Genomic DNA, 27,801 nt, shown 5'->3' on the forward strand with positions numbered 1-27,801 from the left:
TATCAGTCTGGAGTCACAGAGCATTGTCTGCACTGGATACATTGTATCAGTCTGGAGTCACAGAGCATTATCTGTACTGGATACATTGTATCAGTCTGGAGTCACAGAGCATTGTCCGCACTGGATACATTGTATCAGTCTGGAGTCACAGAGCATTGTCTGCACTGGATACATTGTATCAGTCTGGAGTCACAGAGCATTGTCTGCACTGGATACATTGTATCAGTCTGGAGTCACAGAGCATTGTCAGCACTGGATACATTGTATCAGTCTGGAGTCACAGAGCATTGTCTGCACTGGATACATTGTATCAGTCTGGAGTCACAGAGCATTGTCAGCACTGGATACATTGTATCAGTCTGGAGTCACAGAGCATTGTCTGCACTGGATACATTGTATCAGCCTGGGGTCACAGAGCATTATCTGTACTGGATACATTGTATCAGCTGAAAGCAGGATTAGATAAATACAGGATTACTGTGTCTGTATAATGAGCTCATTCACTGACAACAAGCAGAGATCTTAAAAATGCTAAAGAATGGAAACAAAGTATATTACTTGTTTTTTTTTACGTGATTCTACAACACATGGCTCACTGGTTATTACATAAGTGTTCCCCCGTTTGTCGGCTGCGTTTGGGGGTTTCCAGATGTTTTCCCTGATTCATCATTTGCTGCTCTTTTGAAAGACTCAAGATTTGTTTCAATGTATTTAGAATTTGGGGCAACTCTTTGTGCTTAAATGGTTAAAAAAATAAATAAAGGCCGATTTTGACTTTGTGTTCTATTTTGATTAGAAAACTGCAATAGATATATTGAGACAAAATGGAAAGGTCACAAAAAAAAACAAAAAAAAGCAAATGATGATTTGGGGTCATCACTTTTGCTGCAGAGGGGCGCGAGAGCGGAACCTTCCTATAAATAGCTCTGCGTTCCGTCAGGTGACCGCTGTTATTATCAGACTTTTCCTCCAAACTTCTTCTTTTTTACAGTTTCGAGTTCACTGTTCGCCCCCACGATGTAATAAATCACATGTTTGTAGAGTTCCTAAAATGTTATTAACCGTCCCATACCTCAATTTGTTTCTTTGTTTAGGCATTGATGGTTGTAAAATAATATATGGAGCCATACTCGCCTTACCCCCACCGATCCAGAGGTGTGCGCCATCTCAGTCACCTGACCGCTGCAGCTAATCACTGTCTGCAGCGCTCCTGTAACTTCTTCTCATGCTTCCATTTATTATTTTAAAACGATCAGTGCCTAAAAAGAAAATGTATTTTCGCTTCCCCCCCCCCCCTCTATAATAACTCTGATCCTCCAAACAAATAAACTTTTGTAACTTTTTCAAACAATGTTGAAACTTTTATTGTTCTTTTTTTTTTTTTCTTCCAGTCTCTTCTGTTTCTTCAGGAAATCTTCCCAGCAGTACAAGCCGCAGAAACCGCAGTCAGCAGGGACCCAAAGTTTGTAGAGGCCTGGCAGACATTGGGACGGGCACAGCTTGGACTTGGGGAAATAGCCATGGTGAGTCCAGAACTTTTCCTGCAAGCCGGGTCGATCACGTTACCCTTCCCCACGACTTGTGTGCACAGAATAGATAGGGCGGCCGCCTGCTGAAATGTTATAATGGAATGTAATTGGAGAGAAGACATGCCCTGGTCCTCCAGCACTTTAGGTGCTGGACCTATCCTCTATGTTGGTGATTCTATCCAGTAATGAAGAGGCCGTGCTCTTTTATATATGGCTGCAGGTGGGGTTATTTGGTGCTCAGGTAGGACGGGGGCTCACACAGAATTTTTGGAGAGGATGGACGTCCTATAATAGCTTGTAATGAACCCACTGTTGCATGTTTCCTCCTCGATACGAGATGATGAAGCCTCCAACTGGAAACCGATAACCTCGCGGGACCGTGGTAGAAGTCTGCTCCATTAGAGAGAGACCCTGGTGCTCGGCCGCTCCATCCTCCCCCCCGTCTCCAGCCGAGAGTCTCATGACACAATTACCACCATGTGAAGCTTCCGCTCCGCCATTGTGTGTGATAATGCGGCCGCGGAATTGATCCTGACGTGTTTCCAGGCCTTTAATGGCTCGTCAGAACGTAATGTATGGTTATCGCCGGCCGCCTCTCCTGCCCAGACGGATAGCTCAGGGTATATATAGCAATTCATAGACAGTCGGGTGGACGATCTCGAAGAAAGAAAGTGCTTAACCCTTCACAGTTAGAGACCGTAGGCCTTTATGTGCTCTCAGGCCCCGACATATGGGGGGCAAGTGAGGCCCCCGCACCAGACCCTCGGCGGTACGTCATGGGGACGACATCATGTGGGTAACGGGAGATGCAGTAAATAGGAGGTCACTGCACGCTGGGGTCTGGGCGTCTCCTATCACCGGCACCATGGGCGGCTCCTATCACCGGCACCATGGGCGGCTCCTATCACCGGCACCATGGGCGGCTCCTATCACCGGCACCATGGGCGGCTCCTATCACTGGCACCATAGGCGGCTCCTATCACGGGCACCATAGGCGGCTCCTATCACCGGCACCATAGGCGGCTCCTATCACCGGCACCATGGGCGGCTCCTATCACCGGCACCATGGGCGGCTCCTATCACTGGCACCATAGGCGGCTCCTATCACTGGCACCATGGGCGGCTCCTATCACCGGCACCATAGGCGGCTCCTATCACCGGCACCATGGGCGGCTCCTATCACCGGCACCATGGGCGGCTCCTATCACTGGCACCATAGGCGGCTCCTATCACTGGCACCATGGGCGGCTCCTATCACCGGCACCATAGGCGGCTCCTATCACCGGCACCATGGGCGGCTCCTATCACCGGCACCATGGGCGGCTCCTATCACTGGCACCATAGGCGGCTCCTATCACTGGCACCATGGGCGGCTCCTATCACCGGCACCATAGGCGGCTCCTATCACTGGCACCATAGGCGGCTCCTATCACTGGCACCATAGGCGGCTCCTATCACTGGCACCATAGGCGGCTCCTATCACCGGCACCATAGGCGGCTCCTATCACCGGCACCATGGGCGGCTCCTATCACCGGCACCATGGGCGGCTCCTATCACTGGCACCATAGGCGGCTCCTATCACTGGCACCATAGGCGGCTCCTATCACTGGCACCATAGGCGGCTCCTATCACTGGCACCATAGGCGGCTCCTATCACTGGCACCATAGGCGGCTCCTATCACTGGCACCATAGGCGGCTCCTATCACTGGCACCATAGGCGGCTCCTATCACTGGCACCATAGGCGGCTCCTATCACCGGCACCATAGGCGGCTCCTATCACCGGCACCATGGGCGGCTCCTATCACCGGCACCATGGGCGGCTCCTATCACCGGCACCATGGGCGGCTCCTATCACTGGCACCATAGGCGGCTCCTATCACTGGCACCATAGGCGGCTCCTATCACTGGCACCATAGGCGGCTCCTATCACCGGCACCATGGGCGGCTCCTATCACCGGCACCATAGGCGGCTCCTATCACTGGCACCATAGGCGGCTCCTATCACCGGCACCATGGGCGGCTCCTATCACCGGCACCATAGGCGGCTCCTATCACCGGCACCATAGGCGGCTCCTATCACTGGCACCATGGGCGGCTTCTATCACCGGCACCATAGGCGGCTCCTATCACCGGCACCACGGGCGGCTCCTATCACCTGCACCATGGGCGGCTCCTATCACCGGCACCATGGGCGGCTCCTATCACCGGCACCATGGGCGGCTCCTATCAATGGCACCATGGGCGGCTCCTATCACCGGCACCATGGGCGGCTCCTATCACCGGCACCATGGACGGCTCCTACCACCGGCACCATGGGCGGCTCCTACCACCGGCACCATGGGCGGCTCCTATCTCCGGCACTATGGGCGGCTCCTATCTCCGGCACCATGGGAGGCTTCTTTGACTGGCACCATGGGTGGCTTCTCTGACTGACACCATGGGCGGCTCCTATGACTGGCACCATAGGCGGCTTCTCTGTTTGGCACCATTGGCGACTTCTCTGACTGGCACCATGGGCGGCTTCTCTGGCTGACACCATTGGCGGCTTCTCTGACTGGCACCATGGGCGGCTTCTCTGATTAGCACCATTGGCGGCTTCTCTGGCTGGCACCATTGGCAGCTTCTCTGACTGGCACTATGGACGGCTCCTATGACTGGCACCATGGGCGGCTTCTCTGACTCCTCCCGGTCTGACACCCCTCACCCCCCCAACCCCAGCCTGACACCCCTCACCCCCTACCACTCCGGTCTGACACCCCTTCTCCCCTGCCACCCTGGTCTGACACTCCTCACCCCCTGCCACTCCGGTCTGACACCCCTTCTCCCCTGCCTCCCCGGTCTCACACTCCTCACCCCATGCCACCCTGGTCTCACACTCCTCACCCCATGCCACCCTGGTCTGACACTCCTCACCCCCTGCCACCCTGGTCTGACACTCCTCAGCCCCTACCACCCCGGTCTGACACCCCTTGCCTCCTGCCACCCCGGTCTGACACCCCTTCTCCCCTGCCACCCCGGTCTGACACCCCTTGCCTCCTGCCACCCCAGTCTGACACCCCTTGCCTCCTGCCACCCCGGTCAGACACCCCTTGCCTCCTGCCACCCCGTCAGACACCCCTTCTCCCCTGCCACCCGGGTCTGACACCCCTTGGCTCCTGCCACCCCGGTCAGACACCCCTTCTCCCCTGCCACCCGGGTCTGCCACCCCTTGCCTCCTGCCACCCCGGTCTGCCACCTCTTGCCTCCTGCCACCCCGGTCAGACACCCCTTCTCCCCTGCCACCCTGGTCTGCCACCCCTTGCCTCCTGCCACCCCGGTCAGACACCCCTTGCCTCCTGCCACCCCGGTCTGCCGCCTCCTGCCACCCCGGTCAGACACCCCTTCTCCCCTGCCACCCTGGTCTGCCACCCCTTGCCTCCTGCCACCCCGGTCAGACACCCCTTGCCTCCTGCCACCCCGCTCTGACACCCCTTGCCTCCTGCCACCCCGCTCTGACACCCCTTGCCTCCTGCCACCCCGGTCTGACAACCCTTGCCTCCTGTCACCCCGCTCTGACACCCCTTGCCTCCTGCCACCCCGGTCTGACACCCCTTCTCCCCTGCCACCCCGGTCTGACACCCCTTGCCTCCTGCCACCCCGGTCAGACACCCCTTCTCCCCTGCCACCCCGCTCTGACACCCCTTGCCTCCTGCCACCCCGGTCAGACACCCCTTCTCCCCTGCCACACCGCTCTGACACCCCTTGCCTCCTGCCACCCCGGTCAGACACCCCTTCTCCCCTGCCACACCGCTCTGACACCACTTGCCTCCTGCCACCCCGGTCTGACACCCCTTCTCCCCTGCCACCCCGGCCTGACACCCCTTGCCTCCTGCCACCCTAGTCTGACAACCCTTGCCTCCTGCCACCCCGGTCAGACACCCCTTGCCTCCTGTCACCCCGGTCAGACACCCCTTGGCTCCTGCCACCCCGGTCAGACACCCCTTCTCCCCTGACTCATATCATTACTTTCTATTCCGCTATCTCTACATACAGAGCTCGCTCGGCGTGCGGTTTGCTCTTGATCTGCAGTTTCCCTCTTCTGCTTCCTATCAACTATCAACTTGGTTACTCAAGAAAAGGCAGAAGACGAGTCCTCCCGGGTATTTCCCCCATAGCAGGAGACGTACACGCAAAGTTTGATTTTTCGTGGCTTTTAGTCAGCAGCTCTTCATCAATGGATGCTGGTGATATATGGACATGACATGGTTGGTGCAATGTGTCGCCTCTTGTGTCCGCGAGCTTCATGCTCCACCATTATGTTATATGATCAGACCTGATGAGCGCAGCATTGAGGGAAATGTCTTATCAGCTTTCAGAAGCCGATGTCTGAAGATTATACACTGAAGGGCCACTTTATTACAGACCCCGACCTGGTAGAACATCGGACCATCCAGGACCTTCAGTCACTGTTATGTTCCTGGAAGCAGTCTGTGATGTCGTAGTCCTTAAGGAATATGACATTGTCTGTCTACCATAAAGTAAATAGCTGCCGAAAAGGGAGGAACAACCACCACACTTGGGTAAGTCCTAGTGTCCATATTGTCCATTGACAAGTATCGGAGAAGTCAGGGTGCTCCAAGAAAACTAACCCATTGGATTACTGCACCTCCACCAACCTGACAAGAGGGATCCTGCATCCTGCAGGGACCAGGGAGGACCAGGGTGTGACAAGAAAACCTTCTCATCCAACATTACTGCACCTCCACCACCCTGACCGGAGGGATCGTCTATCATACAATTACCAGGGGAGTCAGGGTGCGCCAAGAAACCCTTCCCCACCATTACTCCACCTTCATCTGCCGGATAGAAAGGGATCATCCATTCACAGGTACCAGAGGATCCAGGGTGTGCCAAGAAAACTATCACACCTGATTACAGCACCTCCACCACCCTGACCGGAGGGATCGTTTATCATACAATTACCAGAGGAGTCAGGGTGCCCCAAGAAACCCTTCCCCACCATTACTCCACCTTCATCTGCCGGATAGAAAGGGATCATCCATTCACAGGTACCAGAGGAGCCAGAGTGTGCCAAGAAAAATATCACACCGGATTACAGCACCTCCACCACCCTGACCGGAGGGATCGTCTATCATACAGTTACCAGAGGGGTCAAGGTGCGCCAAGAAACCCTTCCCCACCATTACTCCACCTTCATCTGCCGGATAGAAAGGGATCATCCATTCACAGGTACCAGAGGAGCCAGAGTGTGCCAAGAAAAATATCACACCGGATTACAGCACCTCCACCTCCTATCACCGGCACCATAGGCGGCTCCTATCACCGGCACCATAGGCGGCTCCTATCACTGGCACCATGGGCGGCTTCTATCACCGGCACCATAGGCGGCTCCTATCACCGGCACCACGGGCGGCTCCTATCACCTGCACCATGGGCGGCTCCTATCACCGGCACCATGGGCGGCTCCTATCACCGGCACCATGGGCGGCTCCTATCAATGGCACCATGGGCGGCTCCTATCACCGGCACCATGGGCGGCTCCTATCACCGGCACCATGGACGGCTCCTACCACCGGCACCATGGGCGGCTCCTACCACCGGCACCATGGGCGGCTCCTATCTCCGGCACTATGGGCGGCTCCTATCTCCGGCACCATGGGAGGCTTCTTTGACTGGCACCATGGGTGGCTTCTCTGACTGACACCATGGGCGGCTCCTATGACTGGCACCATAGGCGGCTTCTCTGTTTGGCACCATTGGCGACTTCTCTGACTGGCACCATGGGCGGCTTCTCTGGCTGACACCATTGGCGGCTTCTCTGACTGGCACCATGGGCGGCTTCTCTGATTAGCACCATTGGCGGCTTCTCTGGCTGGCACCATTGGCAGCTTCTCTGACTGGCACTATGGACGGCTCCTATGACTGGCACCATGGGCGGCTTCTCTGACTCCTCCCGGTCTGACACCCCTCACCCCCCCAACCCCAGCCTGACACCCCTCACCCCCTACCACTCCGGTCTGACACCCCTTCTCCCCTGCCACCCTGGTCTGACACTCCTCACCCCCTGCCACTCCGGTCTGACACCCCTTCTCCCCTGCCTCCCCGGTCTCACACTCCTCACCCCATGCCACCCTGGTCTCACACTCCTCACCCCATGCCACCCTGGTCTGACACTCCTCACCCCCTGCCACCCTGGTCTGACACTCCTCAGCCCCTACCACCCCGGTCTGACACCCCTTGCCTCCTGCCACCCCGGTCTGACACCCCTTCTCCCCTGCCACCCCGGTCTGACACCCCTTGCCTCCTGCCACCCCAGTCTGACACCCCTTGCCTCCTGCCACCCCGGTCAGACACCCCTTGCCTCCTGCCACCCCGTCAGACACCCCTTCTCCCCTGCCACCCGGGTCTGACACCCCTTGGCTCCTGCCACCCCGGTCAGACACCCCTTCTCCCCTGCCACCCGGGTCTGCCACCCCTTGCCTCCTGCCACCCCGGTCTGCCACCTCTTGCCTCCTGCCACCCCGGTCAGACACCCCTTCTCCCCTGCCACCCTGGTCTGCCACCCCTTGCCTCCTGCCACCCCGGTCAGACACCCCTTGCCTCCTGCCACCCCGGTCTGCCGCCTCCTGCCACCCCGGTCAGACACCCCTTCTCCCCTGCCACCCTGGTCTGCCACCCCTTGCCTCCTGCCACCCCGGTCAGACACCCCTTGCCTCCTGCCACCCCGCTCTGACACCCCTTGCCTCCTGCCACCCCGGTCTGACAACCCTTGCCTCCTGTCACCCCGCTCTGACACCCCTTGCCTCCTGCCACCCCGGTCTGACACCCCTTCTCCCCTGCCACCCCGGTCTGACACCCCTTGCCTCCTGCCACCCCGGTCAGACACCCCTTCTCCCCTGCCACCCCGCTCTGACACCCCTTGCCTCCTGCCACCCCGGTCAGACACCCCTTCTCCCCTGCCACACCGCTCTGACACCCCTTGCCTCCTGCCACCCCGGTCAGACACCCCTTCTCCCCTGCCACCCCGCTCTGACACCCCTTGCCTCCTGCCACCCCGGTCAGACACCCCTTCTCCCCTGCCACACCGCTCTGACACCCCTTGCCTCCTGCCACCCCGGTCTGACACCCCTTCTCCCCTGCCACCCCGGCCTGACACCCCTTGCCTCCTGCCACCCTAGTCTGACAACCCTTGCCTCCTGCCACCCCGGTCAGACACCCCTTGCCTCCTGTCACCCCGGTCAGACACCCCTTGGCTCCTGCCACCCCGGTCAGACACCCCTTCTCCCCTGACTCATATCATTACTTTCTATTCCGCTATCTCTACATACAGAGCTCGCTCGGCGTGCGGTTTGCTCTTGATCTGCAATTTCCCTCTTCTGCTTCCTATCAACTATCAACTTGGTTACTCAAGAAAAGGCAGAAGACGAGTCCTCCCGGGTATTTCCCCCATAGCAGGAGACGTACACGCAAAGTTTGATTTTTCGTGGCTTTTAGTCAGCAGCTCTTCATCAATGGATGCTGGTGATATATGGACATGACATGGTTGGTGCAATGTGTCGCCTCTTGTGTCCGCGAGCTTCATGCTCCACCATTATGTTATATGATCAGACCTGATGAGCGCAGCATTGAGGGAAATGTCTTATCAGCTTTCAGAAGCCGATGTCTGAAGATTATACACTGAAGGGCCACTTTATTACAGACCCCGACCTGGTAGAACATCGGACCATCCAGGACCTTCAGTCACTGTTATGTTCCTGGAAGCAGTCTGTGATGTCGTAGTCCTTAAGGAATATGACATTGTCTGTCTACCATAAAGTAAATAGCTGCCGAAAAGGGAGGAACAACCACCACACTTGGGTAAGTCCTAGTGTCCATATTGTCCATTGACAAGTATCGGAGAAGTCAGGGTGCTCCAAGAAAACTAACCCATTGGATTACTGCACCTCCACCAACCTGACAAGAGGGATCCTGCATCCTGCAGGGACCAGGGAGGACCAGGGTGTGACAAGAAAACCTTCTCATCCAACATTACTGCACCTCCACCACCCTGACCGGAGGGATCGTCTATCATACAATTACCAGGGGAGTCAGGGTGCGCCAAGAAACCCTTCCCCACCATTACTCCACCTTCATCTGCCGGATATAAAGGGATCATCCATTCACAGGTACCAGAGGATCCAGGGTGTGCCAAGAAAACTATCACACCTGATTACAGCACCTCCACCACCCTGACCGGAGGGATCGTTTATCATACAATTACCAGAGGAGTCAGGGTGCCCCAAGAAACCCTTCCCCACCATTACTCCACCTTCATCTGCCGGATAGAAAGGGATCATCCATTCACAGGTACCAGAGGAGCCAGAGTGTGCCAAGAAAAATATCACACCGGATTACAGCACCTCCACCACCCTGACCGGAGGGATCGTCTATCATACAATTACCAGAGGATCCAGGGTGTGCCAAGAAAACTATCACACCGGATTACCGCACCTCCACCACCCTGACCGGAGGGATCGTTTATCATACAGTTACCAGAGGGGTCAAGATGCACCAAGAAACCCTTCCCCACCATTACTCCACCTTCATCTGCCGGATAGAAAGGGATCATCCATTCACAGGTACCAGAGGAGCCAGAGTGTGCCAAGAAAAATATCACACCGGATTACAGCACCTCCACCACCCTGACCGGAGGGATCGTCTATCATACAATTACCAGAGGATCCAGGGTGTGCCAAGAAAACTATCACACCGGATTACAGCACCTCCACCACCCTGACCGGAGGGATCGTTTATCATACAATTACCAGAGGGGTCAAGGTGCGCCAAGAAACCCTTCCCCACCATTACTCCACCTTCATCTGCCGGATAGAAAGAGATCATCCATTCACAGGTACCAGAGGAGCCAAGAAAAGTATCACACCGGATTACAGCACCTCCACCACCCTGACCGGAGGGATCGTCTATCATACAATTACCAGAGGAGTCAGGGTGCGCCAAGAAACCCTTCCCCACCTTCCCCACCATTACTCCACCTTCATCTGCCGGATAGAAAGGGATCATCCATTCACAGGTACCAGAGGAGCCAGGGTGTGCCAAGAAAACTATCACACCGGATTACAGCACCTCCACCAGCCTTATAAAAGGGATCATCCATCAAACAGGTACCAGAGGAGTCAGGGTGCGCTAAGAAACTTTTCCCTTTCAATATTACTGCACCTCCACCAGCCCGACAGGAATATTTATCCATCTACAGGTATCAGAAGGCCAGGGTGCGCCTTACCCCACCACTACTGCACCAGGATGTGCCAAGAAAACCTTCACATCCAACAATACTCCACCTCCACCAGCCTGACAGAAAGGGCTTATCCATCCACACGTATAAGAGGATCAGGGTGAACCAAGGAAACTTTCTTCAGATCCTCCTCTGATCCTTTTATCAGAATGATTTTTCATATCTCCATCTGATCCTTTAATCAGAACGACTCATTACAGCCTCCACTGATTTTTTTATTCAGAACTATTCTTCACATCCTCCTCTGACCTCTTCATCAGCAGGAGTCCTTTCATCAGAATGACTCTCCACATCCTTCTCTGCTCTTTTTTTTGCATCCTGTTTGATTATTTTTTGAGAACAATTAGTCACATTTTTCTCTGATCCCTTTCATCCGAGTGATTCTTCCTATCCTCCTCCTCTGATCCTTTCATCAGATTCTTAACACCCTCCTCTGATTCATTCTTGAGAGCGATTCTTCACATTCTCCTCTGATCTTTTCATCAGAACCATTCTTCATATCTTCATGGAATTCCTTTCATTAGAACTATTCCTCACACCCCTTTCTGATTTTTTTTTTAATCTGAGCAATTCTTCACATCCTCCTCCTGATGCTTTTCTCAGATTCTTTATACCATCTTCTGATTATTTTTTTCATCAGAACGATTCTTCACATTCTCTTCTGATCCTGATATCAGAAGGATTCCTCACACCCACTTCTGATTTTTTTTTTCATCACAACCATTCTTCACAACCGTCTTTGATCCCTTTTATCAGAACAATTCTTTTCATCCTTCTCTGACCTCTTTCACCAGATTGATCCTTCACATTCTCCTCTGATCTTTTTATCAGAACGATTCTTCATATCTTTATGGAATTTCTTTCATTACAACTATTCCTCCACATCCTTTTCTGATTTTTTTTTTTATTCTTCACAACCTTCTTTGTTCCCTTTTATCAGAACAATTCTTCTCATCCTTCTCTGATCCCTTTCACCAGATTGATTCTTCACATCCTTCTCAGTTGCTCCGTCACCATGAGCCCGTTTCTCCTGAGGTTTTTTCTCGTTCACACCATTTTGTGTGATCATAACCTAACCGCCATATGCTCATACATGTGCACCTCTTTAGGTAAAGCTAAGTATCATACCGCGGACACATTCCCATAGGCTGCTACAATGCAGAGACCCTGCTGTATCAATGAACGTGCAGACCACCTCAGACGTACAGTCACCAGGAGGAAGCAGATTTTTTTTTATTTTTGACTTTTCCTCGAAGGACGTCTGCTTCTTGTTGACTTTTTTTATCTTAAGGTTCTGAGTTTTCTAAGTTTTATTCTCCATTCACCATGGGGCGATATTTGCTTTCCTGGCGCCCCACCTTGTATTCATAGCTCGTGCTGACTGTGCTAAAGATCACTGCTCCTGTCCTGACAGCTGCTCCGCGGCGTCGATAGGAATGGGTTATTGATTAACTCAATGTCTGGTTCATGGACTCAGAACATGGAGCGTTCTCCGAGGCCGTCCTGTGTGCAAATATGCGCAGAACATGTGCAGAGCGGATCCGACGCGCCTCATTATTTGTTGACTCGGAGCAATGGAGATCCCCGAGCAATTTAGAAATACCCTGATAACATATCACCTACATAAGATACCGTAATAACCAAGAATGACCCATATTGTCTATTGCTAGAGGGTCCAAAAAAGCAAAAAGTGCAATGTACCCAAAGTGTCCGACACCGACCGCCTCTGAGCTGGATTCACCTACTCTCGCTTGTATCGGGCAGAAGTTCATGGAAGTTTTGTGGAATATCAGCAAGAACACAAAAGGCTCATATCTACTATCTGTGAGCGCGACCAGACGGCATCCTCAGCATCCAGGAGTAATCGTCTCGGCCGGGCTGTTCCGCCGAGATAAGCTTCTATTTATTCCATACGTCTAGAATAGCCATTCTACGAGCTGCTTATCTCCCAGAATGAAATACTGAAATATTCACAACGGCAAAGTATAACTCGCCGTCTGATTAAACTTTCATACCATCCACCGTGAATAATCTCTGTTCTTAAAAGCAGAAACCATTACAGAGTCTCGAGGCGAGGCACCAGAGAGTTGTTGGCCAAGATCCATCATTGTACCGTAGATTCGAGGTTTTGCTAAATCGTCAGGATCCACTGACCTAAAACTCATGGGTATGGTCGCCCGTACAGCTCTGGAGACTGGAAACGGTGCGGGCAATAATCACTGGGATATAAATTGTCCGGCTTACGTGGCGGAGAGGCGAGACATTGGGGGCGACGTCGCTGGGACAACTCATTGGTGACCACAAAGACTTCAGCCAAGAGCTAGAACCTCGTGATGACAATCAAGTTTTTTTTCAGGCTTTCGGCATGGTTGGCTGTTGCTTTTGAATAAAGCCGAGTAGAGCCCGCAGGGGACAAAGTGGCAGGGTGAATCCCTAGTACTAGTGCTAATTATTGCAGTTGACATTGGCCATGTTGGTCAGACCACCGATTGGTGGGACATCTTAGGTACATAGGATGGTTTCTTAGGAACGTCCATCAGGTGCCATTCCTTGGAGTATTCGCATCAGTTCAATCGAAAAAGAGATCATCAACCTGTTACCCCATTCTAGTGCTGCATCTCAGCGAGTGGCCATGGTTCCCGTAAGTGGCCCGGTAAATAGATGATTCCTCGACACCAGCCCTTGCTCCTGACTTCCCTGTTGCTTTGGTGTGCATCCTCAGCTGAGACTCCAGAGTTTCATGAGAATGCTAAAGCAGCCACCACCCAAAGATGAAGGTCAAGCTTGGAGGCATTAAGGCGTTGGCTATTAATTAAGGTTCATATCGATTCCTGGGTCTTGTTAGTGAGCTATTTCATCTTGCTGTCGACCCCTGATTGACTCCGACTCTGTTCCTGTCTTGTCCTCTAGATTGTTTGCCCATTGCCAGTTGGCATCTGATCGGTGGAGGTGTCATGACACCCTGCACCCCCGGTGATCGGCTATTCCTGGTGGTGTCCAGAAGTGCTCAGTTGCGGAGCTTCGTCAACTGTATAGTGGGTACTGCACCTCTGCCCCCTATTGATTCGAATAGTGGTGGATGTGTAGTACCGGCTGTGTAGTTGACGGACATGCGCAACTGTCAGCGCCAGGAACAACTAGTAGGCGGGGGTGCCGGGTTTCGCACCCATAATTACCAGATATTGATGGCCATCCTGTATGCTATATAGTGGATGTTCCCGGGATTGCAGTCCGGCTCCTATTGATGTGAATGTGATCAGAGCTGCAGTACTGATAACGGCCACGACATGGCGTATGGCGCTGTGATGCTCTGGATTCCATACACAGCACTTCTGTTGGACCCAGAAGCTGATTGTGCTGGTGCCGGGTGTCGGACCCTCACCGATCTGATATTGATGACCTCTTCTGGGATGTGACCCCAGTCCAATATCATCCTCGGCTCCTATCATTATAAGTGGGACGGATTCTCATCAATGACAGCGTTGTGATGTCCAAACTCTGGAATCCTGATTAATGCAGTGGTTTTTTTTCTCCTACCCTGTAACAAGACCTTGGTTACCAGAATGGCAGCCGCCCGCGCTCTGCGTACGTCCCATGGACGACCATGAATTCTCCCGCAGGATCATATATTAACACGTGGCAGCGCCATGGATAATCGGATCGCACTTTTAAAGTCTTTGTTGCTCTGTTTTCGCCCTGTTGCCTGGTAATACATTCTGGCCAGACAGAAGTGACGGCTGAAGCCCCGTTACTTCGACTAAGTCCAGGTCCACTGAAGCGATTTATGGTCGTCCTTATCCCCGAGGATCCTGCAATGTATCACTTTGATAAAAGGCTGGGACGGCAATGTTTGGTTCTGCCGCCTCCCCGATGATCTATGGCACAACTGCCGCCCTGCATCGTTTCTAGCACACAGAGAACAGGTGCATTGGGGGAAATCTATGTCTTATTTTTTTGGAATCATTTCTATTGCTGAGAATGAGAGTCACATTCCGCTAATCTTGTGACTTTCTATAGTAGCTGAAAAAGCTGAAAAAAAAAAAAAGAATTCTCAACCTCAATCAACAGCCTCGTTACACCCAGAGAAAATAACGTACGGTCTAGTGTGTGCAAATGTAGATTCTGAAGTGGGCGGAGTTTTGGGGGCTCCTCGGGGGCAGGACCAATGCAAGCCAATTGTCAATTGTTACACCAGGGACAGCTCTTGTTACACCCAGGATTGAGGTTCCGGCTAGGGATTCCCACCTCCTTACTTCTGCCCAACTTCACTTTACATAATAGGTGTGTAAACAGAGACCAGTGATTGGCTGCAGTGTTTTTTTTTGTTTTTTTTAAACTTTAAATATGAAAGGTTTTTTTTATAGTGGCTACTTTCTTGGTATTTCCTCCTGTACCAAAAAGTTTTTTTAATATATGTATACCCCTCCTCACATGTAAAGCGCCATGGAATAAATGGCGCTATAATAATAAATAATAATAATATATATTTACACATCTACTATATAATTGTCTAAGGGTCACTTCCGTCTGTCTGTCTTTCTGTCTGTCACGGATATTCATTGGTCGCGGCCTCTGTCTGTCATGGAATCCAAGTCGCTGATTGGTCGCAGCAAAACGCCCACGGACCAATGCCACGACCAATCAGCGACGAGCACAGTCCGGAAGAAAATGGCCGCTCCTTACTCCCCGCAGTCAGTGCCCGGCGCCCGCATACTCCCCTCCGGTCACCGCTCACACAGGGTTAATGCCGGTGGTAACGGACCGCGTTATGCCGCAGGTAACTCACTCCGTTACCGCCGCTATTAACCCTGTGTGTCCCCAACTTTTTACTATTGATGCTGCCTATGCGGCATCAATAGTAAAAAAATGTAATGTTAAAAATAATAATAAAAAAAAAAACCTGCTATTCTCACCCTCCGTTGTCCGCTGAGCCGCTCGCGCTGGCCGCCATCTTCCATTCCCAGCGATGCATTGTGAAATTACCCAGAAGACTTAGCAGTCTCGCAAGACCGCTAAGTCATCTGGGTAATTTCGCAATGCATCCTGGGAACGGAAGATGGAGGCAGCCGCACGCCTATCGACAGAGCTTCGGTGGATCCCCGCGGGTAAGTATACAACGATTTTTTATTTTAATTATTTTTTTAACAGGGATATGGTGCCCACACTGCTGTATACTACGTGGGCTGTGTTAGATACTGCGTGGCTGCTATATACTACATGGGCAGTGTTATATACTCCGTGGGCTGTGTGATATACTCTGTGGGCTGTGCTATATATTACGTGGCCACTGTATATACTGCGTGAGCAATGTTATATACTATGTGACTGGGCAATATACTACGTGGCTCTGTGCTGTATACTACGTGACTGGGCAATATACTACGTGACTGGGCAATATACTACATGGCTGCGCAATATACTACGTGGCTGGGCAATATACTACGTGGGCTGTGCAATATACTACGTGACTGCAATATACTACGTGACTGGGCAATATACTACGTGGCTGGGCAATATACTACGTGACTGGGCAATATACTACGTGACTGGGCAATATACTACGTGACTGGGCAATATACTACGTAGCTGGGCAATATACTACGTGGCTGGGCAATATACTACGTGGCTGGGCAATATACTACGTGGCTGGGCAATATACTACGTGACTGGGCAATATACTACGTGACTGGGCAATAAACTACGTGACTGGGCAATATACTACGTGACTGGGCAATAAACTACGTGGCTGGGCAATATACTACGTGGCTGGGCAATATACTACGTGACTGGACAATATACTACGTGACTGGGCAATATACTACGTGACTGTGCAATATACTACGTGACTGGGCAATATACTACCTGGCTGGGCAATATACTACGTGACTGGGCAATATTTTACCTGGCTGGGTAATATACTACGTAGCTGGGCAATATACTACGTGACTGGGCAATATACTACGTAGCTGGGCAATATACTACGTGACTGGGCAATATACTACGTGACTGTGCAATATACTACGTGGCTGGGCAATATACTACGTGGCTGGGCAATATACTACGTGACTGGGCAATATACTACGTGACTGGGCAATATACTACGTGACTGGGCAATATACTACGTGGCTGGGCAATATACTACGTGACTGGGCAATATACTACGTGACTGGGCAATATACTACGTGACTGTGCAATATACTACGTGACTGGGCAATATACTACGTAGCTGGGCAATATACTACGTGACTGGGCAATATACTACGTGGCTGGGAAATATACAACGTGGGCTGTGCAATATACTACGTGACTGCAATATACTACGTGACTGGGCAATATACTACGTGGCTGGGCAATATACTACGTGACTGGGCAATATACTACGTGACTGGGCAATATACTACGTGACTGGGCAATATACTACGTGACTGGGCAATATACTACGTAGCTGGGCAATATACTACGTGGCTGGGCAATATACTACGTGGCTGGGCAATATACTAAGTGGCTGGGCAATATACTACGTGACTGGGCAATATACTACGTGGCTGTGCAATATACTACGTGGCTGGGCAATATACTACGTGGGCTGTGCAATATACTACGTGACTGCAATATACTACGTGACTGGGCAATATACTACGTGGCTGGGCAATATACTAGGTGACTGGGAAATATACTACGTGGCTGTGCAATATACTACGTGATTGGGCAATATACTACGTGACTGGGCAATATACTACGTAGCATGGCAATATACTACGTGGCTGGGCAATATACTACGTGGCTGGGCAATATACTACGTGGCTGGGCAATATACTACGTGACTGGGCAATATACTACGTGGCTGTGCAATATACTACGTGACTGGGCAATATACTATGTGACTGTGCAATATACTACGTGACTGGGCAATATACTACGTGACTGGGCAATATACTACGTGACTGGGCAATATACTATCTGACTGGGCAATATACTACGTGGCTCTGTGCTGTATACTACGTGACTGGGCAATATACTACGTAGCTGGGCAATATACTACGTGACCAGGCAATAGACTACGTGACTGGGCAATATACTTCGTGACTGGGCAATATACTACCTGGCTGGGCAATATACTACGTCACTGGGCAATATACTACGTCACTGGGCAATATACTACGTGGCTGGGCAATATACTACGTGACTGGGCAATATACTACGTGACTGGGCAATATACTACGTCACTGGGCAATATACTACGTGGCTGTGCAATATACTATGTGACTGGGCAATATACTACGTAGCTGGGCAATATACTACATGACTGGGCAATATACTACGTAGCTGGGCAATATACTACGTGGCTGGGCAATATACTACGTGACTGGGCAATATACTATGTGGCTGGGCAATATACTACGTGGTTGGGCAATATACTACGTGACTGGGCAATATACTACGTGACTGGGCAATATACTACGTGACTGGGCAATATACTACGTGACTGGGCAATATACTACGTAGCTGGGCAATATACTACGTGATTGGGCAATATACTACGTAGCTGGGCAATATACTACGTGGCTGGGCAATATACTACGTGACTGGGCAATATACTACGTGGCTGGGCAATATACTACGTGACTGGGCAATATACTACGTGGCTGGGCAATATACTACGTGGCTGGGCAATATACTACATGACTGGGCAATATACTACATGGCTGGGCAATATCCTGCATGACTGGGCAATATACTACGTAGCTGGGCAATATACTACGTAGCTGGGCAATATACTACGTGACTGGGCAATATACTACGTAGCTGGGCAATATACTACGTGACTGGGCAATATACTACGTGGCTGGGCAATATACTACGTAGCTGGGTAATATACTACGTGACTGGGCAATATACTATGTCACTGGACAATATACTACCTGGCTGGGCAATATACTACGTCACTGGACAATATACTACATGGCTGGGCAATATACTACGTGACTGGGCAATATACTATGTGGCTGGGCAATATACTACGTGGCTGGGCAATATACTACGTGGCTGTGCAATATACAACGTGGCTGGGCAATATACAATGTGGCTGGGCAATATACTATGTGGCTGGGCAATATACTACGTGGCTGGGCAATATACTACGTGGCTGGGCAATATACTACGTGGCTGGGCAATATACTATGTAACTGGGCAATATACTACGTAACTGGGCAATATACTACGTGGCTGGGCAATATACTACGTGGCTGGGCAATATACTACGTGGCTGGGCAATATACTACGTAACTGGGCAATATACTACGTAACTGGGCAATATACTACGTGGCTGGGCAATATACTACGTGGCTGGGCAATATACTACGTGGCTGGGCAATATACTACGTAACTGGGCAATATACTACGTAACTGGGCAATATACTACGTGGCTGGGCAATATACTACGTGGCTGGGCAATATACTACGTGGCTGGGCAATATACTACGTAACTGGGCAATATACTACGTAACTGGGCAATATACTACGTGGCTGGGCAATATACTACGTGGCTGGGCAATATACTACGTGGTTGGGAAATATACAACGTGGCTGGGCAATATACTACATGGCTGGGCAATATACTACGTAACTGGGCAATATACTACGTCACTGGGCAATATACTACGTCACTGGGCAATATACTACGTAACTGGGCAATATACTACGTGGCTGGGCAATATACTACGTGGCTGGGCAATATACTACGTGGCTGGGCAATATACTACGTAACTGGGCAATATACTACGTAACTGGGCAATATACTACGTGGCTGGGCAATATACTACGTGGCTGGGCAATATACTACGTGGCTGGGCAATATACTACGTAACTGGGCAATATACTACGTAACTGGGCAATATACTACGTGGCTGGGCAATATACTACGTGGCTTGGCAATATACTACGTAACTGGGCAATATACTACGTGGCTGGGCAATATACTACGTAACTGGGCAATATACTACGTGGCTGGGCAATATACTACGTGGCTGGGCAATATACTACGTGGCTGGGCAATATACTACGTAACTGGGCAATATACTACGTAACTGGGCAATATACTACGTGGCTGGGCAATATACTACGTGGCTGGGCAATATACTACGTGGCTGGGCAATATACTACGTAACTGGGCAATATACTACGTGGCTGGGCAATATACTACGTGGCTGGGCAATATACTACATGGCTGGGCAATATACTACGTAACTGGGCAATATACTACGTCACTGGGCAATATACTACGTCACTGGGCAATATACTACGTGGACATGCATATTCTAGAATACCCGATGCGTTAGAATAGGGCCACCATCTAGTGTGTATGTATATATATATATATATATCTATATATATATTTATTTACACATTGTTCACATTTTGCATCGTACATTACTGGCCATATCGAGATAAGTGCTGGAGAGGAACGTGCGTCTATTCATCTCACATTAATTAGCGCTTCCACCACCGGCTATTAGCAAAATGCATCTCTGTGCACCTCGTCCCGGGAAATGAAACTCTTCATGCTTTCTGTATTGATTCAGGACTACTTCCATTATTACAGCAGCCGCAGAGAGGAAGCATCTCCCCGGCAAGTGCTGCCACCCCTGCCGGTGGTGGAAAAAGTCTTTGCCCTTTTTTTTTTTTTGCCCATTTTTGTCAATGCAATGGTGCTGAGCTCATTCCGTTAGCAATATACGGCCATCATCCCTCTGCAAAGGCCAGTCTTTTTCTTAGCCCCGTTAACTCCTAGAATTCGCTCCCTATGTCAACACATTGACACCCCCGATGGGTATCAAGTCATTACTATGGCTGTAAGCTCCCCCAGAAAGGAAGCCCCCTACATCTGCCACGTCTATGTTATTGATAACACGATTATCAGATATGCGGCCATCTTCCTGGTGCAATGGCCAGCCTTTTGCTTAGCCTTGTTAACCCCTTGAAGTTGCTCCCTACGTCAACACATTGACACCCCCGATGGGTATCAAGTCATTACCATGGTTTTAAGCTCCCTCAGAAAGGAAGCCCCCCATGACTACGTTATTGGTAATACAATTATTATCAGATGGGTTACAGAAGCGATCGGGGGAAGGGGGTCATAGGTTGATGTCCTCTAGTGGGACCAAAAGTTTCAAAAAGTTTTTGGAGACGAAAAAAAAAAAAGTTTATAAAGTGAAAAGAATTACCAGGTTCCGCTACTGGACAATAGAAATATTATGATCGGAATATATAAAATAGGCGGATGTTGACCCAAAAGAAGGCGTTGGGGGGTTCCCAAGGTTGGGGCAGCAATAGAACTTTTAGGCTACGTGCACACAATGTGTGTAAGACGCTGGTGAACCCAGCAAGGTTTCGCTTAAGGAAAAAGCCGGCGGTCCTGTTCTTGAAGCGGCGATCTTTTCCCTATACTTTATACTACGCTGGCGAGAAGCTTCCTAGAAGAAGCCTCTTGAAGAATAAACAAGCTACGATTATGGGCCCACAGAGTCTTCTTGCTGAGTTTTCAGAGCAGAAAGCCAAAGTTTTTGAAGAGTTTTGAGATTTGGAGCGTTTTCGTTCAGCGGCTTTGTGCACAAGGAGTCTTTTTCCAGAGTTTTTCTTTTTTTAGAGGAAACTCCTATAAAACCTCTGTGTGCACTCTGCCTTACAGGGTAGTATTGATGGAGGAGCAGGAATGAGGGCAAACATAGGGAGAGTTATGGGAAAGTCATTTTGGCCCAGGTTGTCCCTTTTTGCATTATATAGTTGTATTTGGCGATTCAAAATGATGCACGTTCACCTCCCCTCTACCAGTGCCGTGCTATCGGGCTCCTGTTTGGTTTTCAACAGGCTTCTGTTATTTTTAATGCACATTGAAGCTTTAGCCTGCATGCGCAATATTTGCTTTGAAAAATTACAGTTGATGTCAACCTAAAACTGCAAGTGTGAACACAGTACTCAAGGCTGCTAATCCCATGATGGTTATTCCTCCTTGTCCAGACAGCAAATATTTGTATACCGTTCACGCATCAAATCACCATAGCTCCAGATCAAGCTGCTGGCCGTTGAGAAAAAAAAAAGAGCAAGAAAGTGACTTAAGGAAGAGCAGAATATCTACTACAACCGATGCCAGTTACTAAGCAACTACCACCAGATTACCAGTTATTAAAGGGAATCTGTCACCAGTGTTTTGCCATTTAATCTGAAAGCAGCATAGTGTAGGGACAAGAAACACTGATTTCAGTGATGTGTCATTTGCCGGGCTGCTTGCTGTAGTTTTGGTAAAATCACAGTTTTATCAGCAGGAGATATTTGTTGTGAATTTTGTTGTCGGGCTCCCTCTTGTGGTCATGAATGGTACTTCGGCTGGTTCTGTCCATGGACTTCCTCTGGTTGGTGTTTCTGAGTTTCCTTCCACAGGTGACGAGGTTAATTCGTTAGCTGGCTGCTCTATTTAACTCCACTTAGATCTTTGCTCCTTGCCACCTGTCAATGTTCCAGTATTGGTCTAGTTCTCTCCTGGATCGTTCTTGTGACCTGTCTTCCCAGCAGAAGCTAAGTTCCTGCTTGTATTTTCTTTGGTTTGCTATTTTTCTGTCCAGCTTGCTATTTTTATTGTCTTGCTTGCTGGAAGCTCTGGGACGCAGAGGGAGGGTCTTTTTGCGCCCTCTGCGTGGTCTTTTTGTAGGGTTTTGTACTGACCGCAAAGCAACCTTTCCCAACCTCAGTCTGTTCAGTAAGTCGGGCCTCACTTTGCTAAATCTATTTCATCTCTGTGTTTGTATTTTCATCTTTACTCACAGTCATTATATGTGGGGGGCTGCCTTTTCCTTTGGGGAATTTCTCGGAGGCAAGGTAGGCTTTATTTCTATCTTCAGGGCTAGCTAGTTCCTTAGGCTGTGCCGAGTTGCATAGGGAGCGTTAGGCGCAATCCACGGTTATTTCTAGTGTGCGTGATAGGATTAGGGATTGCGGTCAGCAGAGTTCCCACGTCCCAGAGCTCGTCCTTATTTATCAGTAACTATCAGGTCATTCCGTGTGCTCTTAACCACCAGGTCCATTATTGTCCTGACCACCATGTCATAACAGTACAGGTGGCCCAAAGTACTAATGCATCTCAATAGAGGGATAAGAGAAGTTCTGAGACCATTTTTTTTTCTTTGCAGTGTGTTTTGTCTCTCTTTTCCCCTTTACCTCTGGGTGGTTCAGGACACAGGTGTAAACATGGACATTCAAGGTCTGTCCTCTTGGATGGATAATCTCACTATAAGTGTACAAAACATTCAAGATTTTGTGGTTCAGAATCCGATATCAGAGCCTAGGATTCCTATTCCTGATTTGTTTTTTGGTGATAGATCTAAGTTCTTGAATTTCAAAAATAATTGTAAATTGTTTCTTGCCTTGAAACCTCGCTCCCCAGGTGACCCTGTTCAACAAGTAAAGATCATTATTTCTTTGTTACGTGGCAACCCTCAGGACTGGGCATTTTCCCTTGCGCCAGGAGATCCGGCATTGCGTGACGTTGATGCGTTTTTCCTGGCGCTTGGATTGCTTTATGACGAACCTAATTCAGTGGATCAGGCAGAGAAAATCTTGCTGGCTCTGTGTCAGGGTCAGGATGAGGTAGAGATATACTGTCAGAAGTTTAGGAAGTGGTCTGTGCTTACTCAGTGGAATGAATGTGCGCTGGCAGCAATTTTCAGAAAGGGTCTCTCTGACGCCCTTAAGGATGTCATGGTGGGATTTCCCATGCCTGCTGGTCTGAATGAGTCTATGTCTTTGGCCATTCAGATCGATTGACGCTTGCGTGAGCGTAAAGCTGTGCACCATTTGGCGGTACTATCTGAGCATGGGCCTGAGCCTATGCAATGTGATAGGACTTTGACCAGAGCTGAACGGCAAGAACACAGACGTCCGAATGGGCTATGTTTTTACTGTGGTGATTCCACTCATGCTATCTCCGATTGTCCTAAGCGCACTAAGCGGTTCGCTAGGTCTGCCACCATTGGTACGGTACAGTCTAAATTTCTATTGTCTGTTACTCTGATTTGCTCTTTGTCATCCTATTCTGTTATGACATTTGTGGATTCAGGCGCTGCCCTGAATTTGATGGACTTGGAGTTTGCCAGGCGCTGTGGTTTTTTCTTGGAACCCTTGCAGTATCCTATTCCATTAAGAGGAATTGATGCTACGCCTTTGGCCAAGAATAAGCCTCAGTATTGGACCCAGCTGACCATGTGCATGGCTCCTGCACATCAGGAGGATATCCGCTTTCTGGTGTTGCATAATCTGCATGATGTGGTCGTTTTGGGGTTGCCATGGCTACAGGTTCATAATCCAGTATTGGACTGGAAATCTATGTCTGTGTCCAGCTGGGGTTGCCAGGGGGTACATGGTGATGTTCCATTTTTGTCTATTTCGTCTTCCACTCCTTCTGAAGTTCCAGAGTTTTTGTCGGATTATCGGGATGTATTTGATGAGCCCAAAGCCAGTGCCCTACCTCCTCATAGGGATTGCGATTGTGCAATTAATTTGATTCCTGGTAGTAAGTTTCCTAAGGGCCGATTGTTCAATTTATCTGTGCCAGAACTTTATATAACGCGGAGTTATATAAAGGAATCCTTGGAGAAGGGTCATATTCGCCCGTCGTCATCACCGTTAGGAGCAGGCTTCTTTTTTGTGGCCAAGAAGGATGGTTCTTTGAGACCTTGTATTGATTACCGCCTTCTTAATAAAATTACAGTCAAATTTCAGTATCCTTTGCCGTTGCTGTCTGATTTGTTTGCTCGTATTAAAGGCGCTAGTTGGTTCACCAAGATAGATCTTCAAGGGGCGTATAATCTTGTGCGTATTAAACAAGGCGATGAATGGAAAACAGCATTTAATACGCCCGAGGGCCATTTTGAGTACCTGGTTATGTGTTGTGAAAGGTAATTCAGTACCACAATGGACATAGAGGTCAGCGCACATACAGTGACCTGGCAATAACCCAAAAAACAAGAACGAGCTCTGAGACGTGGGAACTCTGTTGACCGCAATCCCTAATCCTCTCAAACCACACTAAAGGCAGCCGTGGATTGCGCCTAACGCTCCCTATGCAACTCGGCACGGCCTGAGAAACTAGCTAGCCTGAAGATAGAAAATAAGCCTACCTTGCCTCAGAGAAATACCCCAAAGGAAAAGGCAGCCCCCACATATAATGACTGTGAGTTAAGATGAAAAGACAAACGTAGAGATGAAATAGATTTAGCAAAGTGAGGCCCAACTTTCTGAACAGAGCGAGGATAGGAAAGGTAACTTTGCGGTCAACACAAAACCCTACAAACACCACGCAAAGGGGGCAAAAAGACCCTCCGTACCGAACTAACGGCACGGAGGTACACCCTCTGCGTCCCAGAGCTTCCAGCAAGCAGTAAAAAACAAAATGACAAGCTGGACAGAAAAAAACAGCAAACAAATAGCAAAGAGGAACTTAGCTATGCAGAGCAGCAGGCCACAGGAACGATCCAGGAGGAAACAGGTCCAATACTAGAACATTGACTGGAGGCCAGGATCAAAGCACTAGGTGGAGTTAAATAGAGCAGCACCCAACGACTTCACCACATCACCTGAGGAAGGAAACTCAGAAGCCGCAGTACCACTTTCCTCCACCAACGGAAGCTCACAGAGAGAACCAGCCGAAGTACCACTTGTGACCACAGGAGGGAGCTCTGCCACAGAATTCACAACAGTTATGCCATTCGGGCTTTCCAATGCTCCATCAGTATTTCAGTCCTTTATGCATGACATCTTCCGAGAGTACCTGGATAAATTCCTGATTGTGTATTTGGATGATATTTTGGTCTTTTCGGATGATTGGGAGTCTCATGTGAAGCAGGTCAGAATGGTGTTCCAGGTCCTTCGTGCGAATTCCTTGTTTGTGAAGGGATCAAAGTGTCTCTTTGGAGTTCAGAAGGTTTCATTTTTGGGGTTCATTTTTTCCCCTTCTACTATCGAGATGGACACTGTTAAAGTCCAGGCCATTTACGATTGGACTCAGCCGACATCTGTGAAGAGCCTGCAAAAGTTCCTGGGCTTTGCTAATTTTTATCGGCGCTTCATCGCTAATTTTTCTAGTGTTGCTAAACCGTTGACTGATTTGACCAAGAAGGGTGCTGATGTGGTCAATTGGTCTTCTGCAGCTGTAGAGGCTTTTCAGGAGTTGAAGCGTCGTTTTTCTTCTGCCCCTGTGTTGTGCCAGCCAGATGTTTCGCTCCCGTTTCAGGTTGAGGTTGATGCTTCTGAGATTGGAGCAGGGGCTGTTTTGTCGCAAAGAAGTTCTGATGGCTCGGTGATGAAGCCATGTGCTTTCTTTTCTAGAAAGTTTTCGCCTGCTGAGCGTAATTATGATGTTGGTAATCGAGAGTTGTTGGCCATGAAGTGGGCATTCGAGGAGTGGCGTCATTGGCTTGAAGGAGCCAAGCATCGCGTGGTGGTCTTGACAGATCACAAGAATTTGACTTATCTTGAGTCTGCCAAACGGTTGAATCCGAGACAGGCTCGATGGTCGTTATTTTTCTCCCGTTTTGATTTTGTGGTTTCGTACCTTCCGGGCTCTAAGAATGTGAAGGCTGATGCCCTGTCAAGGAGTTTTGTGCCTGACTCTCCGGGTGTTCCTGAGCCGGCGGGTATTCTCAAAGAGGGGGTAATTTTGTCTGCCATCTCCCCTGATTTGCGGCGGGTGCTGCAAAAATTTCAGGCTGATAGACCTGACCGTTGCCCAGCGGAGAAACTGTTTGTCCCTGATAGATGGACTAGTAGAGTTATCTCTGAGATTCATTGTTCAGTGTTGGCTGGGCATCCTGGAATCTTTGGTACCAGAGATTTGGTGGCTAGATCCTTTTGGTGGCCGTCTTTGTCACGGGATGTGCGTTCTTTTGTGCAGTCCTGTGGGCTCGGGCTAAGCCCTGCTGTTCTCGTGCCAGTGGGTTGCTTTTGCCCTTGCCTGTCCCGAAGAGGCCCTGGACGCATATTTCTATGGATTTTATTTCGGATCTCCCCGTCTCTCAAAAGATGTCGGTCATTTGGGTGGTTTGTGATCGCTTTTCTAAGATGGTCCATTTGGTACCTTTGTCTAAATTGCCTTCCTCCTCTGATTTGGTGCCATTATTTTTCCAGCATGTGGTTCGTTTACATGGTATCCCGGAGAACATCGTTTCTGACAGAGGTTCCTAGTTTGTTTCGAGGTTTTGGCGATCCTTTTGTGCTAGGATGGGCATTGATTTGTCTTTTTCCTCGGCTTTCCATCCTCAGACAAATGGCCAAACCGAACGAACTAATCAAACTTTGGAAACATATCTGAGATGCTTTGTTTCTGCTGATCAGGATGATTGGGTGTCCTTTTTGCCGTTGGCTGAGTTCGCCCTTAATAATCGGGCCAGCTCGGCTACTTTGGTTTCGCCGTTTTTCTGCAATTCTGGTTTCCATCCTCGTTTCTCTTCAGGGCAGGTTGAGTCTTCGGACTGTCCTGGTGTAGATACTGTGGTGGATAGGTTGCAGCAGATTTGGACTCATGTGGTGTCAAGGACTCATGTGGTGGACAATTTGACATTGTCCCAGGAGAAGGCTCAACGTTTCGCTAACCGCCGGCGCTGTGTGGGTCCCCGACTTCGTGTTGGGGATTTGGTTTGGTTGTCGTCTCGTTATGTTCCTATGAAGGTTTCCTCTCCTAAGTTTAAGCCTCGTTTCATTGGTCCGTAAAAGATTTCTGAGGTTATCAATCCTGTGTCATTTCGTTTGGCCCTTCCTGCTTCTTTTGCCATCCATAATGTGTTCCATAGGTCGTTATTGCGGAGATACGTGGCGCCTGTGGTTCCATCCGTTGATCCTCCTGCCCCGGTGTTGGTTGAGGGGGAGTTGGAGTATGTGGTGGAGAAGATTTTGGATTCTCGTGTTTCGAGACGGAAACTCCAGTACCTGGTC

The 27,801-nt window shown here is 49.9% G+C and overlaps 1 protein-coding gene across 2 annotated transcripts in view; it reads left to right on the forward strand.

Moving 5' to 3' along the window:
- Positions 1–27,801, forward strand: part of TTC33 (tetratricopeptide repeat domain 33) — a 216,379-nt gene that overhangs the window by 173,878 nt on the left and 14,700 nt on the right. Inside the window, exon 4 of one of the 2 annotated variants that reach the window (XM_069745913.1) lies at positions 1,392–1,523. The exons of the other annotated variant lie outside the window; for it this stretch is intronic. Within the exon in view, the coding sequence (XP_069602014.1) occupies positions 1,392–1,523 (132 nt within the window). The remainder of the gene's footprint in view (positions 1–1,391; positions 1,524–27,801) is intronic. 2 annotated transcript variants of the gene reach the window in all.

This window comes from Ranitomeya imitator, chromosome 1, assembly GCF_032444005.1.
Source record: "Ranitomeya imitator isolate aRanImi1 chromosome 1, aRanImi1.pri, whole genome shotgun sequence".
In the NCBI taxonomy this organism is placed as follows: Eukaryota; Metazoa; Chordata; class Amphibia; order Anura; family Dendrobatidae; genus Ranitomeya; species Ranitomeya imitator.